At 56.3% G+C, this 14,684-nt stretch overlaps 1 protein-coding gene across 1 annotated transcript in view; it reads left to right on the top strand.

Annotated features, from left to right (window-relative positions):
* The window catches only part of PCSK7 (proprotein convertase subtilisin/kexin type 7), a 29,193-nt gene that overhangs the window by 2,515 nt on the left and 11,994 nt on the right, over positions 1-14,684 (top strand). The window contains 8 exon segments of the mRNA XM_070384155.1: positions 1-431; positions 1,483-1,617; positions 2,438-2,603; positions 3,985-4,075; positions 4,942-4,996; positions 5,421-5,559; positions 11,380-11,480; positions 14,346-14,513. Of these exon segments, the coding sequence (XP_070240256.1) occupies positions 1-431; positions 1,483-1,617; positions 2,438-2,603; positions 3,985-4,075; positions 4,942-4,996; positions 5,421-5,559; positions 11,380-11,480; positions 14,346-14,513 (1,286 nt within the window).

Raw genomic sequence — 14,684 nt, forward strand, 5'->3', positions numbered from 1 at the left:
GCCCCCTGGGCCTGCCCACGGGCCTCTGGCTGGAGTTAGCTGGGCTCTTCCTACTGCTTCCCTGGGTTATGGGCCTGGTGGGGGCAGGTGGGCCCAGGGCCCAGGGCCCCAGGGGGCTAAGCTGGGCAGTGCGTCTGGATGGTCCGGAAGGCGAGGGAGCAGAGGAGTCGCTGGAACGGCGGGCAGATGCTCTGGCCCAGGCGACGGGGCTGATGAACGCAGGGCGCATCGGGGAGCTCCAGGGGCACTACCTCTTGGTCCAGCCAGCAGGGCATCACCAGGCCCGGCAGGTCAAGGCCATCCGGCAGCAGGTGGAGGCCGTGCTGGCCAGGCACGAAGCTGTGCGCTGGCACTCAGAACAGAGGCTGCTCAAGCGGACCAAGCGTGGCGTCCACTTCAATGACCCCAAGTACCCGCAGCAGTGGCACCTGGTGAGTCCAGCCCTGCCGATTCCAGCTTCAGACAGCTAGGGCAGGGGTACCCGGTGCTTGTGGGCATTTGTCTGTGTTAACTCTTCAGGGGCCTCCCATCCTTTGCTTGAGGAGACGTTTCCGTGGGCTTCGATGATAGGCTTCATCCTCGGGCTCCACGTGCTCTGTGCTCACTCTCAGAGAGCCAGAGGACTGCAGTGCCCGGCGCGGGTGCTGGGGCCAGGCCGCCTGGGCTGCCTGCCACTGACTAGCCTGTGCCTTTGGGCGCACTGTTTAACCTCTCTGTTAATGGAGAGGGCAATGGTTACAGTTAAGTGAACTAATGTATGTGTGCTGGACACATGGGAAACACTTTACAAGAGTTAGCTAGTAACATTATATTATACAATGTGAATGTAATGTATATCGTGCCTGTGTGGGGTTAGCTAGTAATGTTATGTTATACAATGTTAATATAATGTATATCATGCCTGTGCAGGGGTTAGCTAGTAATGTTATATTATACAATGTTAATATAATGTATATCATGCGTGCAGTGGATACTAAGTCGCTTCACTCACGTCCTACTCTGTGACCCCATGGACTGTAGCCACCAGGCTCCTCTGTCCATGGGATTCTGCAGGCAAGAATACTGGAGTGGGTTGCCATGCCCTCCTCCAGGGGATCTTCCCAACCTAGGGATTGAACCTGTGCCTCTTATGTCTCCTGCATTGGCAGGTGGGTTCTTTACCACTAGTGCCACCTGGGAAGCCCCAGTGTATATCATACGGCATATTAATACCCAGCCCTTAACCCTAGTCACTTTCACCCTTGTTGCCCATGAGTGATGCCAAGCTTTCCTGGACACCTGGGCTGTGGCAGAGCTCTCACAGGTTCCCTCCTTGGCTCCGTCCCCACCTACCCCTGTTTGTCCATCCCTCTCTCTGGCCCCCTGACAGAGGCCAAGAGTACGAAGGGGCTGCTCGCTATACTTGTCTCCCTATGGGCTGTGCTGTGCATCACTGGACTCCCAAGGCTCAGAGAGCAGTTCCTGACCCCGTCTCTCCCCCAGAATAACCGGCGGAGCCCCGGCAGGGACATCAATGTGACGGGTGTCTGGGAGCGCAATGTCACCGGGCGCGGGGTGACCGTGGTGGTCGTGGACGACGGCGTGGAGCACACCATCCAGGACATCGCCCCCAACTACGTGAGTGGCCCTGGAGTCAGTCCCGCCCCCTGGCCTTACCTGATTCTTGATGTTGCCTCAGGCCTGTTCCCTTTCCCAGTGACCTCTCACTGGGCCAGAGGGAAGGGCCTCGGAGGTAGGATGCTGCTCTTCATCTGCTCCTCTCCCCCAGGCAGCCTTGTGCCTGGCAGCTAGATCACAGGCTCCAGCTCAGCAGAGAGATACTTCCTGGATCCTGCTGCCACTCCCTGCCCTGGGAAGTAAGGAGTAGCCCTAGGCAAATTCCCTCTCCACTCAAGTCCCAGTGCCTCCCCCTCTATAAAGCCTGCCCTTTAAGTAGCCGGAAGCCTCTTTTATCCCAGGCTTACCATGGAAGCAGCTCCTGGGCATATTTCTATAATATTGGCCAAGAGAGAAGTTTGCCTAGAGCTATAGCACTTCTGGCGCCAAAGAGCCTGCCTGCCAATGCAGGAGGCCCAACAGACTCAAGTTCAGTCCCCAGGTCAGGAAGATCCCCTGGAGAAGGAAATGGCAAACTCCTCCAGTATTCTTGCCTGGAGAATCCCATGGACAGAGGAACCTGGCTGGCCACAGTCCATGGGGTCGCAAAGAGTCGGGCACGACTGAAGCAACTTGGCACAGCACAGCACAGCACGCAGCACTTCTCAGCTTTGCCCTAGGTGTCCTGTCCTTCTGCCGCCTGTGTGCCTGGCAGAGATGGGCCCGCAGTGTTGGCTCAGAGCCCCAAACCCCCAGTTCTCTCTCCCTGAGCTCCAAGAGCTGACCGGTTGGAACCAGTGAGTGACGGCATCTCCCCCCCTCCTCCCCTGCCATGTTTCAGAGCCCTGAGGGCAGCTATGACCTCAACTCTAATGACCCTGACCCCATGCCCCACCCGGACTTGGAGAATGGCAACCACCACGGCACGCGGTGCGCGGGCGAGATTGCTGCCGTGCCCAACAACAGCTTCTGTGCGGTGGGAGTAGCGTTCGGGAGCCGCATAGCAGGTACCTCCAGTCCAGCCTCAGTACACCCCCCGGCCCTGCTGTGACTGCTGTCTTCATCCTCTGTCCCTCCTCCTTGAATTCCAACACGACTTTATTTCCCCTTCAACACACAGCAGAAAGCAAAGGGTACACTTATAAATAGGTGTCTGCAGGACAGATCGGCTCATTGATTTTTTCTCAGTGCTTTGGTGTTTCTAACATGTTTTTAGCAGCAAACCCCACTTCAAAAAGGGCTTCCCAGGTGGCTCAGTGGTAAAGAATTCACTTGTCAATCAATGTAAGAGACACAAGAGATGTGGGTTTAATCCCTGGATCAGGAAGATCCCCTGGAGTAGAAAATGGCAACCCACTCCAGTATTTTTGCCTAGAAAATTCCATGGACAGAGGACCCTGGCATGGTCCGTGGGGTCACAAAGAGTCGGACACGACTGAGCACGCACGACTATATAAAACAGCTAAGAACGTGGAAATGAGCTGGATGAGAGATGGAGGTACAAGGCCACCTGCTCAGACCCCACTTCCCTTTTCCTGATCATGGTTATGCCCCATCAGTGCTCAGCTCATTGTAATGATAGCCCCTTTTACTTATCCATGATATTGTATTTTCATGGTTTACCAATGGCCTCCTCATCTCCCCTTCTTTCTTGATCCCGTGTGTCTGTGGAGGCCCCTCTCCCTTCTCCCAGCTCTCTAGCTCCCGCCCCTGCTGATGGTCACTGTCTGCTTCCAATCCCTTCAAGAGAGCTGAGTGGCCCTGGCCCATACTGGGGTGGTTCTATGGCCCCTTGGCCTCTCGGTCTTTGTCCATCAAGGCAGAGGGTGAAGGGAATGGATGCAGACGCCTTCCTGGTGATTTCTCATAAACGCTTGGAGCCTGCATTTACGAGGCTGGAACAGAGTGGCTGCATTCCTCCTATAGTCCAGCAGGGGACAGCAGCCCTCTCTGTAAATGAGACTACAGAGGGAGGGAGCCCAGGTCCCTTCTGAGAGCTCCACCAGGATGTGACCTGCCCCGTCTTAGAAGGTGAGACTAGACACCCGTGGGAGGAGCAATGGGCTGAGAACCATCTGTTGAATACCATCTGTGTCAGGCATCGCTGCAGTGTTTTATGAGATAGAGGATGCCTGAAAAAAGGGAACTTTGGATTCCCTACCTTCTAGCCTATGCCTCTGCCCACCAGACCCCAGGATCCGTAAAGTCTAAGATTTAGCATTACATTAGAAAATATTTCTGGCCAGGTACATGCACGTGATATAAAGATTCAAAAGATCCGAGAGCGCTTAGAAAAGTTAAGTCTCCACAGGGGGCCCCCACAACCACCCGGCTCCCCATCTAGGAGACCAGCATTACTGAGGAGCTGGTATGGCCTACACTGCCTAGGTATCCGGGTACTGGATGGACCCCTGACAGACAGCATGGAGGCTGTGGCGTTCAATAAACACTACCAGATCAACGACATCTACAGCTGCAGGTGAGGTGCAGCCAGGAGCAAGGTGAAGGGTCCAGAGGCGGGGGCGCCGGGCGAAGCCCCCACCAGAGAACAGCGGTGTGTGTGGGGGCTCTCCCATGGGGTACAACCTGTAAGTCCACTGCCCTCATTTCTCCAGACCCCCAGCTTCTGGATTCTCCGTCTTAAGCCCCAAGTCACCCCAGTGATCAGGTTGCCACACAAGAAGTGTTCCATCCCGCCTTGAGTTTATTTAATAAACTCGTAATGCTCTGGAAGAAATTTAGGATTCCTGTCCTACCACAACTGGGCTGAATACCCAGTGCAAAGCCCCTCTGCCCCCACCCAGGGGCAGCTCCAGGTTGTGGATCTGGCAGGAAGGGGGTGGCTGATAAGCAGGAGCTGAGGTTGGGTTGCTGGCACCGCATCGATGGCAGCCTGTTCTTCCCCAGCCAGTATCTCCTGTAGATAGACAACGTCCTCCACATGTAGAGAAAGGACCGAGAACTCCTAGACACCTTACACAGGTTGTCTACTTCCTTCGCAGGTGCTCTGCCATCAGGCCTAGAATTAGCTTCTTTGGTGGGGAAGGGGTGGCCTCTCATCCCTTTCCACCACTCTGTACTCCCTGGAGACCTGAGAAGGGGTTTTTAGGAGCAGGTTAGAGTAGTCCTGAACTCGGAAAGTTTCCAAGGACAAGAACATTAGCACGTCCTTCTGTTTTCCACTTTGGAGTGAGGGCTGGACTCACGTCCTTTCATCACGCGAGTCCTGGGCTGGAGCCCTTGGGAGGAGGGGAAGCGTGGGGCAGAGGGATGGCCCGCCGAGGCTGGGCTGGGTGGGCAGCCACGGCCTGGCCCTGGCTCTTCCCACTGGGTGTCTCTCCACAGCTGGGGACCAGACGATGACGGGAAGACAGTGGATGGACCCCACCAGCTGGGCAAGGTAGCTGGGAACCGTGGAGACCTTGGGGACCAAGTTCACCCTCGTCATCCCATTCCCAGAAGTGCTCCCGCCCTCCCCCAGACCTGCCTTGTAGCCCCGACCGCTCCTTTGGGAACAGCACTCCTGCCCTGGGGTGAAGGGGTGAGGGGGACATTCTTAGAATGGAGCAGTGCTTTGCTCTGATTTTGTGCTCAGCTCCGCATTTCTGGCCCACCTTCTCTGATAAGCAGAGCACATCCATCAAGCAGTTGTTCCACTAATAGCCCCCTTACCCTCTTAAGTCCATCTTTAAGTCTCTTTCTCCCTTGTCCAATGCCCTTGCGGTTTTTTGTTTTCCTTCTAGAAGGGGACAGGAGGGCGAGTGGCGTGGTAGGTGGGGTCTTCCTGTGAGTTCCTCAGCTGACCTGGGTGTTTTGCTCCTCAGGCTGCCTTGCAGCACGGGGTGATCGCTGGCCGCCAGGGCTTTGGGAGCATCTTTGTGGTGGCCAGTGGCAATGGGGGCCAGCACAACGACAACTGCAACTACGATGGCTATGCCAACTCCATCTACACTGTCACCATAGGTAGGGGGCCCAGTGGTCCCACAGCGCACGGGTGCTCACGTTGTGTGTGTGTGTGTGAGAGAGAGAGGGAGAGAAAGAGAGACTCAGCAGTGAGGAGACTTGTATCTGGGGGTGTGTGTGTCACTTAGAGGTGACCGGACCATGTATCTCAGTGTGTGTGTGTGGTGTGTCACTCAGGGGTGAAGAGACTGTGTATCCGGGTATGTGTGTGTGTGTGTGTGTGTGTGTGTGTGACTCAGGGGTAAAGGGACTGTATATCTGAGTGTGTGTGTGTGTGTCAGAGGTGAGGGGACCATGTATCTCAGTGTGTGTGTATGTGTGTGTCAGGGGTGAAGGGACTGTATATCTGGGTGTGTGTCAGGGGTGAGGGGACCATGTATCTCAGTGAGTGTGTGGTATGTCACTCAGGGGTGAAGGGACTATATCTGGTTGTTTGTGTGTGTGTCACTCAGGGATAAAGGGACTGTATACCTGGGGGGTGTGTGTATGTGTCAAAGGTGAAGAGACCATGTATCTCAGTGTGTGTCACTCGGGTGAAGGGACCATATATCTGGATATGTGTGTGTATGTGTGTATGTGTCAGGGGTGAGGGGACCATGTATATCAGTGTGTATATGTGTGTGTCACTCAAGAGTAAAGGAACCATGTGTTTGGATGTGTGTGTGAGGAGACCAAGTATGTCAGTGTGTGTATGTGTGTGTCACTCAGGGGTGAGGGGACCATGTATCTGGATGTATGTGTGTGTGTGTCACTCAAGCTGATGGGACTGTATATGTGTGTGTCACTCAGGGGTGAAGGGACCATGTATCTGGGTGTGTGTTACTCAGGGGTGAAGGGACCGTGTGTCTGGGTACGTGTCACTCAGGGGTGAGGGGACCATGTATCTGGATATGTGTGTGTGTCACTCAAGCTGAAGGGACTGTGTGTATGTGTGTCACTCAGGGGTGAAGGGACCATGTATCTGGGTGTGTGTTACTCAGGGGTGAAGGGACCGTGTGTCTGGGTGTGTGTTACTCAGGGTGAAGGGACCATGTGTCTGGGTGTGTGTCACTCAGGGGTGAAGGGACCGTGTGTCTGGGTGTGTGTCACTCAGGAGTGAAGAGACCGTGTGTCTGGGTGTGTGTTACTCAGGGGTAAAGGGACCATGTGTCGGGGTATGTGTCACTCAGGGGTGAGGGGACCATGTATCTGGGTATTTGTCACTCAAGCATGAAGGGACCATGTGTCTGGGTGTGTATCACTCAGGGGTGAGGGGACCGTGTGTCTGGGTGTGTGTTACTCAGGGTGAAGGGACCATGTGTCTGGGTGTGTGTTACTCAGGGTGAAGAGACTGTGTCTGGGTGCGTGTCACTCAGGGGTGAAGGGACCATGTGTCTGGGTGTGTGTCAGGGGTGAAGGGACCGTGTATCTGGGTGTGTGTTACTCAGGGTGAAGGGACCATGTGTCTGGGTGTGTGTCACTCAAGGGTGAGGGGACCATGTGTCTGGGTGTGTGTGTGTGTCACTTGAGCTGAAGGGACTGTGTGTGTGTGTGTGTGTCACTCGGGTGAGGGGCCGTATATCTGGGTGTGTGTCACTCAGGGGTGAAGGGGCTGTGTGTCTGGGTGTGTGTCACTCAGGGTGAAGGGGCTGTGTGTCTGGGTGTGTGTCACTCAAGGGTGAGGGGCTGTGTGTCTGGGTGTCTGTCACTCAGGGGTGAGGGGACCGTGTGTCTGGGTGTGTGTCACTAAGGGGTGAGGGGCTGTGTGTCTGGGTGTGTGTCACTCAGGGTGAGGGGCCGTGTATCTGGGTGTGTGTCACTCAGGGGTGAGGGGCCGTGTATCTGGGTTTGTGTCACTCAGGGGTGAGGGGCTGTGTGTCTGGGTTTGTGTCACTCAGGGGTGAGGGGACCATATGTCTGGGTGTGTGTCACTAAGGGGTGAGGGGCCATGTATCTGGGTGCATGTCACTAAGGGGTGAGGGGCCGTGTATCTGGGTGTCACTCAGGGGTGAGGGGACCATGTATCTGGGTGTGTGTCACTCAGGGGTGAAGGGACCATGTGTCTGGGTGTGTCAGGGGTGAGGGGACAGTGTGTCTGGGTGTGTGTCACTCAGGTGAAAGGACCGTGTGTCTGGGTGTGTGTCACTTGGGTGAAGGGACCGTGTGTCTGGGTGTGTGTCACTCAGGGGTGAGTGGACCATGTGTCTGGGTGTGTGTCACTCGGGTGAGGGGCCGTGTATCTGGGTGTCACTCAGGGGTGAGGGAACCATGTATCTGGGTGTGTCAGGGGTGAAGGGACCGTGTGTCTGGGTGTGTGTCACTCAGAGGTGAAGGGACCGTGTGTCTGGGTGTGTGTCACTCAGAGGTGAGGGGACCGTGTGTGTGGATGTGTGTCACTCAGGTGTGAGGGGACCGTGTATGTGGGTGGGTGTCACTCAGGGGTGAGGGGCCATGTGTGTGGGTGTGTGTCACTCAGGGGTGACAGGACCGTGTATCTTGGTGTGTGTCAGTCAAGCGTGAAGGGACCGTGTGTCTGGGTGTGTGTCATGGGTGAAGGGACTGTGTGTCTGGGTGTGTGTCACTCAGGGGTGAAGGGACCATGTATGTGGGTGTGTGTCACTCAGAGGTGAGGGGACCATGTATCTATATGTGTGTGTGTCACTTGAGCTGAAGGGACTGTGTGTGTGTGTGTCACTCAGGGCTGAAGGGACTGTGTGGGTGTGTGTCACTCAGGGCTGAAGGGACCGTGTGTCTGGGTGTGTGTCACTCAGGGGTGAAGGGACCATGTGTCTGGGTGTATATCATTCAGGGGTGAGTGGACCATGTGTCTGGGTGTGTGTCACTCAGAGGTGAGGGGCCATGTATCTGGGTGTGTGTCACTCAGAGGTGAGGGGCCATGTATCTGGGTGTGTGCGTCAGTGGTGAGGGGACCGTGTGTCTGGGTGTGTGTCACTCAGTGCTGAGGGGCCGTGTATGTGGGTGTGTGTCACTCAGGTGTGAGGGGACCATGTATTTGTGTGTGTGTGTCACTCAGGGGTGAGGGGACCATGTATCTGGGTGTGTGTCACTCAGGGGTGAAGGGACCATGTATCTCTGTGTGTGGCACCTAGGAGTGAGGGGACCATGTATCTGGATGTGTGTGTGTGTGTCACTCGAGCTGAAGGGACTGTGTGTGTGTGTGTGTCACTCCAGTGAAGGGACCATGTGTCTGGGTGTGTGTCACTCAGGAGTGAAGGGACCATGTGTCTGGGTGTGTGTCACTCAGGGGTGAGAGGCCATGTATCTGTGTGTGTGTCACTCAGGGCTGAAGGGACTGTGTCTGGGTGTGTGTCACTCAGGGGTGAGGAGCCGTGTATCTGGGTGCGTGTGTCAGTGGTGAGGTGACCGTGTGTCTGGGTGTGTGTCACTCGGGTGAGGGGCCGTGTATCTGGGTGTGTGTCACTCGGGTGAGGGGACCGTGTGTCTGGGTATTTGTCACTCAGGGGTGAGGGGACCATGTATGGGTGTGTGTCACTCAGGGGTGAAGGGACCATGTGTCTGGGTGTGTGTCACTCAGTGGTGAGGGGCCGTGTATCTGGGTGTGTGTGTCAGGGGTGAGGGGACCATGTATGGGTGTGTGTCACTCAGGGGTGAGGGACCGTGTGTCTGGGTATTTGTCACTCAGGGGTGAGGGGACCATGTATGGGTGTGTGTCACTCAGGGGTGAAGGGCCCGTGTGTCTGGGTGTGTGTCACTCAGGGGTGAGGGGCCGTGTGTCTGGGTGTGTGTGTCAGGGGTGAGGGGACCACATATGGGTGTGTGTCACTCAGGGGTGAGGGGCTGTGTGTCTGGGTGTGTGTCACTCAGTGGTGAGGGGCTGTGTATCTGGGTGTGTGTGTCAGGGGTGAGGGGACCACGTATGGGTATGTGTCACTCAGGGGTGAGGGGCCGTGTATCTGGGTGTGTGTGTCAGGGGTGAGGGGACCACGTATGGGTGTGTGTCACTCAGGGGTGAGGGGCCGTGTATCTGGGTGCGTGTCACTCAGAGTTGAAGGGACTGTGTATCTGGGTGTGTGTCACTCAGGGGTGAGGGGACTGTGTGTCTGGGTATTTGTCACTCAGGGATGAGGGGACCATGTATGGGTGTGTGTCACTCAGGGATGAGGGGACCATGTATGGGTGTGTGTCACTCAGGGGTGAGGGGCCGTGTATCTGGGTGCGTGTCACTCAGAGTTGAAGGGACTGTGTATCTGGGTGTGTGTCACTCAGGGGTGAGGGGACCATGTATCTGGATGTGCGTCTGTGTCACTCGAGCTGAAGGGACTGTGTGTGTATGTATGTGTCACTCAGGGGTGAAGGGACCATGTGTCTGGGTGCGCGTCTGTGTCACTTGAGCTGAAGGGACTGTGTGTGTATGTGTCACTCAGGGGTGAAGGGACCATGTATCTGGGTGCGTGTCACTCAGGGGTGAAGGGACCATGTGTCTGGGTGCGTGTCACTCAGGGGTGAGGGGACCGTGTGTCTGGGTGTGTGTCACTCATGGGTGAAGGGACCGTGTGTCTGGGTGTGTGTCACTCAGGGGTGAAGGGACCGTGTGGGTGTGTGTCACTCAGGGGTGAGGAAACCGTGTATCTGAGTGTCACTCAGGGGTGAGGGGGCCGTGTGGGTGTATATCACTCAGGGGTGAGGGGACCATGTGTCTGTGTGTGTGTCACTCGGGTGACGGGGCTGTGTGTCTGGGTGTGTATCACTCAGTAGTGAGGGGCCATGTATCTGGGTGTGGGGGTATGTGTCACTCAGGTGTGAGGGGACAGTGTATGTGGGTGTGTGTCACTCAGGGGTGAGGAAACTGTGTATCTGGGTGTCACTCAGGGGTGAGGGGGCCGTGTGTCTGGGTGTATATCACTCAGGGGTGAGGGGACCGTGTGTCTGTGTGTGTGTCACTCGGGTGAGGGCACCGTGTGTCTGTGTGTGTGTCACTCTGGGGTGAGGGGACCGTGTGTCTGTGTGTGTGTCACTCGGGTGAGGGCACCGTGTGTCTGTGTGTGTGTCACTCTGGTGTGAGGGGACCGTGTATGTGGGTGTGTGTTACTCAGCGGTGAGGGAACCGTGTATCTGGGTGTCCCTCAGGGGTGAGGGGACCATGTGTCTGGGTGTGCCCCTAGCTTCCATGTGTCTGTCTGAGTGTGTGTGCACAGTCTCTCTTCAGACTCTGATAGTGAGGAAGAACCAGCCCTGCTCTCAGGGGAGGTCAGGACTTCCTTATAAGTTATTCCCGGGAGCACTTCCTACCCATCATCTAAGATAACCCCCTCCGTGCCCCCCGCCCCCACCTCCACCACCACAGCTGGTTAGGCCTCTGGTCCAGCCTCTCTTCTCACGGGTCACTTCCCTCCTGCTTGAAACGTTCCCTGACCTCCCTGCCACACCAGCCTAAATTAACTGCCTTTTACCTATGCTGCCTGCTGTAGGCATTTACCATCCCACCTGTACCTACTTCCCTGACCTCCCCTGACCATGGGCTCCTTGAGATCAGGTCTGTGGCCTTTCCCCACAATCCCTATCTCTCACACAGTGTGTGACTCACGGTAGATGACCGATAAGTAACAGAAACGCATGTGTGAATGGATGAGTCCGTGTCGAGTGGCCACCCCCTGCAGTCTGCTGAAAGAATGGTCTCGGCACAGACTACCCTCTGCCATTTGAGACCGCTTGTCTCGGGGAGGCGTGTGGGTACTTGAAGGACTTGGACCACTGAGATCATGTTTTAAGCCCAGGACCAACCCCTCGACGATAACTCAGAGGTGAGTCTGATGTCCTCAGACCCTCACCTCCACTCCCATTTCCCTGCTCCTCCCCCAGGTGCTGTGGACGAGGAGGGACGAATGCCTTTCTACGCCGAGGAGTGTGCCTCCATGCTGGCGGTCACCTTCAGCGGCGGGGACAAGATGCTCCGGAGCATCGTGAGTGCTCTGCCCCACCCACCGGCCCTCTGCTCCCCAGCCCGGCTCTCGGGATCCTCTTCCCTAGCAGATCTGTTTCCCTAAGAGTCTGCCCCTGTTGGTAGAATGGAGTTGAAGACTCTAAATGTATCTGTGTAAAGGGTTTTTAATCTTTAAATTTTTAAAAACCTTATTTATGTATGGCTGTGCTGGTCCTCCTTGCTGCACGGGCTTTTCTCTAGTTTTGGCAAGTGGGGGTCTCTGTCGTTACAGTGTCTGGACTTCTCACCAGGGTGGCTTCTCCTGCTGCAGAGTACAAGCTCTGGGGCACATGGGCCCAGTACGCAGCTGCCAGGCTCCAGAGCACTGTGCGGGATTAGTAGTTGTGCTGCAAGGGCTTAGTTGCCCCGAGGCGTGTGGAATCTTCTGAGCCCAAGGATTGAACCTGTGTCTCCTGCACTGGCAGTCAGATTCTTTACCACTGAGCCATGAGGGAAGCTCCTTCATCTTTAAATTTTTAACTTAACAAATAATGCATGTTTTATAGGAATCACTCTGAGCACACATGGATGAAAGAACTTTTGAAATGTCTTCCTTTGGTAGAATACGGGCTTTGCCTAATTTCTATGGGCTTAAAAAAAAAATCATCATTGCATTGCTATGCATCATCATTGTGTTGCTATGCAGTCCTTACGTAAATACTGCGAGTTCTGATCCTGTTCATCCTCAGGAGTAAAGCTAGTGGTTGTCTGCACCGCATGGGTGGGAAAAGGAGTCTGGAATGTCCCCGTCAACCCCAGAGACAGCTCTTTCCTTAGAGCTGGGCTTGGAGTCACAGCAAACAAGAGGTTGGAGCAAGCAAGTGGAGTTTCTCAAGCTGTGGGAACCTGTGAAGGAATTCAGAGTGCAGTGCCTATCCCCAGCTGGCTCAGCTCCAGCCCGTCATCTGAGAGCTCCCTGCCCGTCCCGATGCCCGTAACAGAGTGACCTGGGGACGGGGGGCTCTGGGGCAGGGCTGGGCCGCAGCCAGCCGGTGTCACATTCCTCCAGTGGCTCGCAGTTGGGAGGACTCTCTGGGGCTGTTGGGAATTGGGCTGCTGCCTCTGGGTCAAATTCTCTTTCCCAAACTGAAATTCTGTTTTTGCTGCTCAATGACTTCTGGTCAATACAATGTTCCAAGGCTCTGGGCCAGGTGACCCCAGCCCCTTCCCCCACCCTGGGAGAAGAAAAAAGGGAATGAGCTAAAGTAAGCGGGCAGGAGGCTTTGCTTAACAGACAGGAGTCTGGGTGCAGAGGGGCACCACCCACCCCCAGCCCAGGCCAGGCTAGAGGGGGAGGAACAGCAGGAACATCCTGGCAGGACTCTTGCTCATCCCAGCCACAGTCGGGGCCCAAGAAGTTACCGGGCATACGAGATCCCCTTGTTCTGGGGCACCTGTCTTTTCTCCTCCGGATTCAACTCTGCTTCACCCCCACCACTTTCTATCTGAACTATAATTTGTCCAGAAATGCAAAGAGAGTTTGTTCAGCCAACCTCCCATCTTTGGGTTGTCCGTCTTGAAAACCAGTTGCCAGTTTCTGTTCAATGACCAGCTTGGTGGGGCTGCCTCCCCCAGGGCGGGCACGGAGGGACACGCCACCCCACCGTCTGCTGCCCAGGGCTCCTGCCACCAGAGGCAAGTTTACCAGCCTCCCGGCTCCACACTAGACTGTCACTGTGAGGCTGTTTCCTTAACAGGAAAAAATTAATCTGCTCCCTGGCACAGACCAGGCTTCCCACCCTCATTGAGACTTCCAGTTGAAGAGTTTTTCCCTTCTCTTCTGTGAGAGCACGGCATCTGAGTGGAAATGACATGTCTTGGCAGCTGCTATAACAGCTGGAAGGCAAACAGCAAGGACGGTGGAGAAAGGGCAGCTCTTGGCAGAAGGTAGCACCTTGGTATCTGACCCAGGAGAGAAGCCTGGAAGGAAAAGATGTTCTAGTGTTAGCATGGGCACCACCTGCTAGATCCAGAGGGCCATGGGCTGCAGTGGATTCAGGCAGGGCCCTCCCCGGCTCCACCCTGTGTGGCTCCAGGGAGGATGAGAATGTGGAAAGAACTGGATGCCAGACAGGTGCCGTGTCCCTCCCCCTCTCACCTCCCACCTCAGGACTGCAGGTAGAGAAGGGGGACCCGAGGCTCTTGGCCCTGAGGAGGGAGGTGGCCTGGCCCATCGATCGCCACAGGCCAGGGTGGGCCACCTCCCTCCTCAGGGCCAAGTGCCTCAGGTCCCCCTTCTCTACCTGCAGTCCTGAGGTGGGAGGTGAGAGGGGGAGGGACACGGCACCTGTCTGGCATCCAGTTCTTTCCACATTCTCATCCTCCCTGGAGCAGATGCTCCGCCCATGCTGAGCCCACCAGTGGGCGAGGGGGGACGCTGTCCTCTCCCTGGGACACACTCCCTGTGTTCACCCTGACATCAGGCCAGCCCCGTCTCTGAGCCGCCAAGCCAGAGCTCCTCGCCCGCTGCCGTCACTGTTGTTCCAGCTCCAGCTGGGGGCCCTGGAGCTCCCCGGCCGCTCCTCTGTCTCCACGGCTGCAGGGGCGGGGGGATTGGGGAAGGGATCATCAGCTGAGCAGGAATCAGGACACATGAGGCCTTTCCCCTCTCCACCTCCTTTCCACGCCACTGCAGCCAAGACCCTCAGAGTAACTGGTTTTTCTCAGCTCTCCAGAGGTTCTCCTGTAAGGCCCAGGAGGATGAAGAATCTCCTTCCTCCTGACCGGCCAGACGCAGAGGTCCCCGGGAGGCTCGCTGGCTCTGAGGCCCTGCCCTGCCCCCTCCCCCACTGCCCTGGAAACGCAAGCCCTAACCAGCCCCCGTCCCCCCCATTCTGCTTCCCAGGTGACCACCGACTGGGACCTTCAGAAGGGCACCGGCTGCACCGAGGGCCACACAGGGACCTCGGCCGCCGCGCCCCTAGCGGCTGGCATGATAGCCCTGATGCTGCAGGTGCGGCCCTGCCTCACGTGGCGTGACGTCCAGCACATCATCGTCTTCACGGCCACCCGGGTGAGCGCTTCACAGGCAGATGCACGGCCTGGCCTGGCCCACCTCAGAGTTTTGGTCCCGAGGGCTTGGAGGTATCAGGAGGTTCAGATTCTAGATGTCCCAGGCATTAGGTGCCAGTGTCTCCCAGAGTTGCATTCCTACTGAAGCAGTGTGGAGACCCCACCAAGACCA

Source organism: Bos mutus, chromosome 15 (assembly GCF_027580195.1).
Source record: "Bos mutus isolate GX-2022 chromosome 15, NWIPB_WYAK_1.1, whole genome shotgun sequence".
Taxonomy (NCBI): Eukaryota; Metazoa; Chordata; class Mammalia; order Artiodactyla; family Bovidae; genus Bos; species Bos mutus.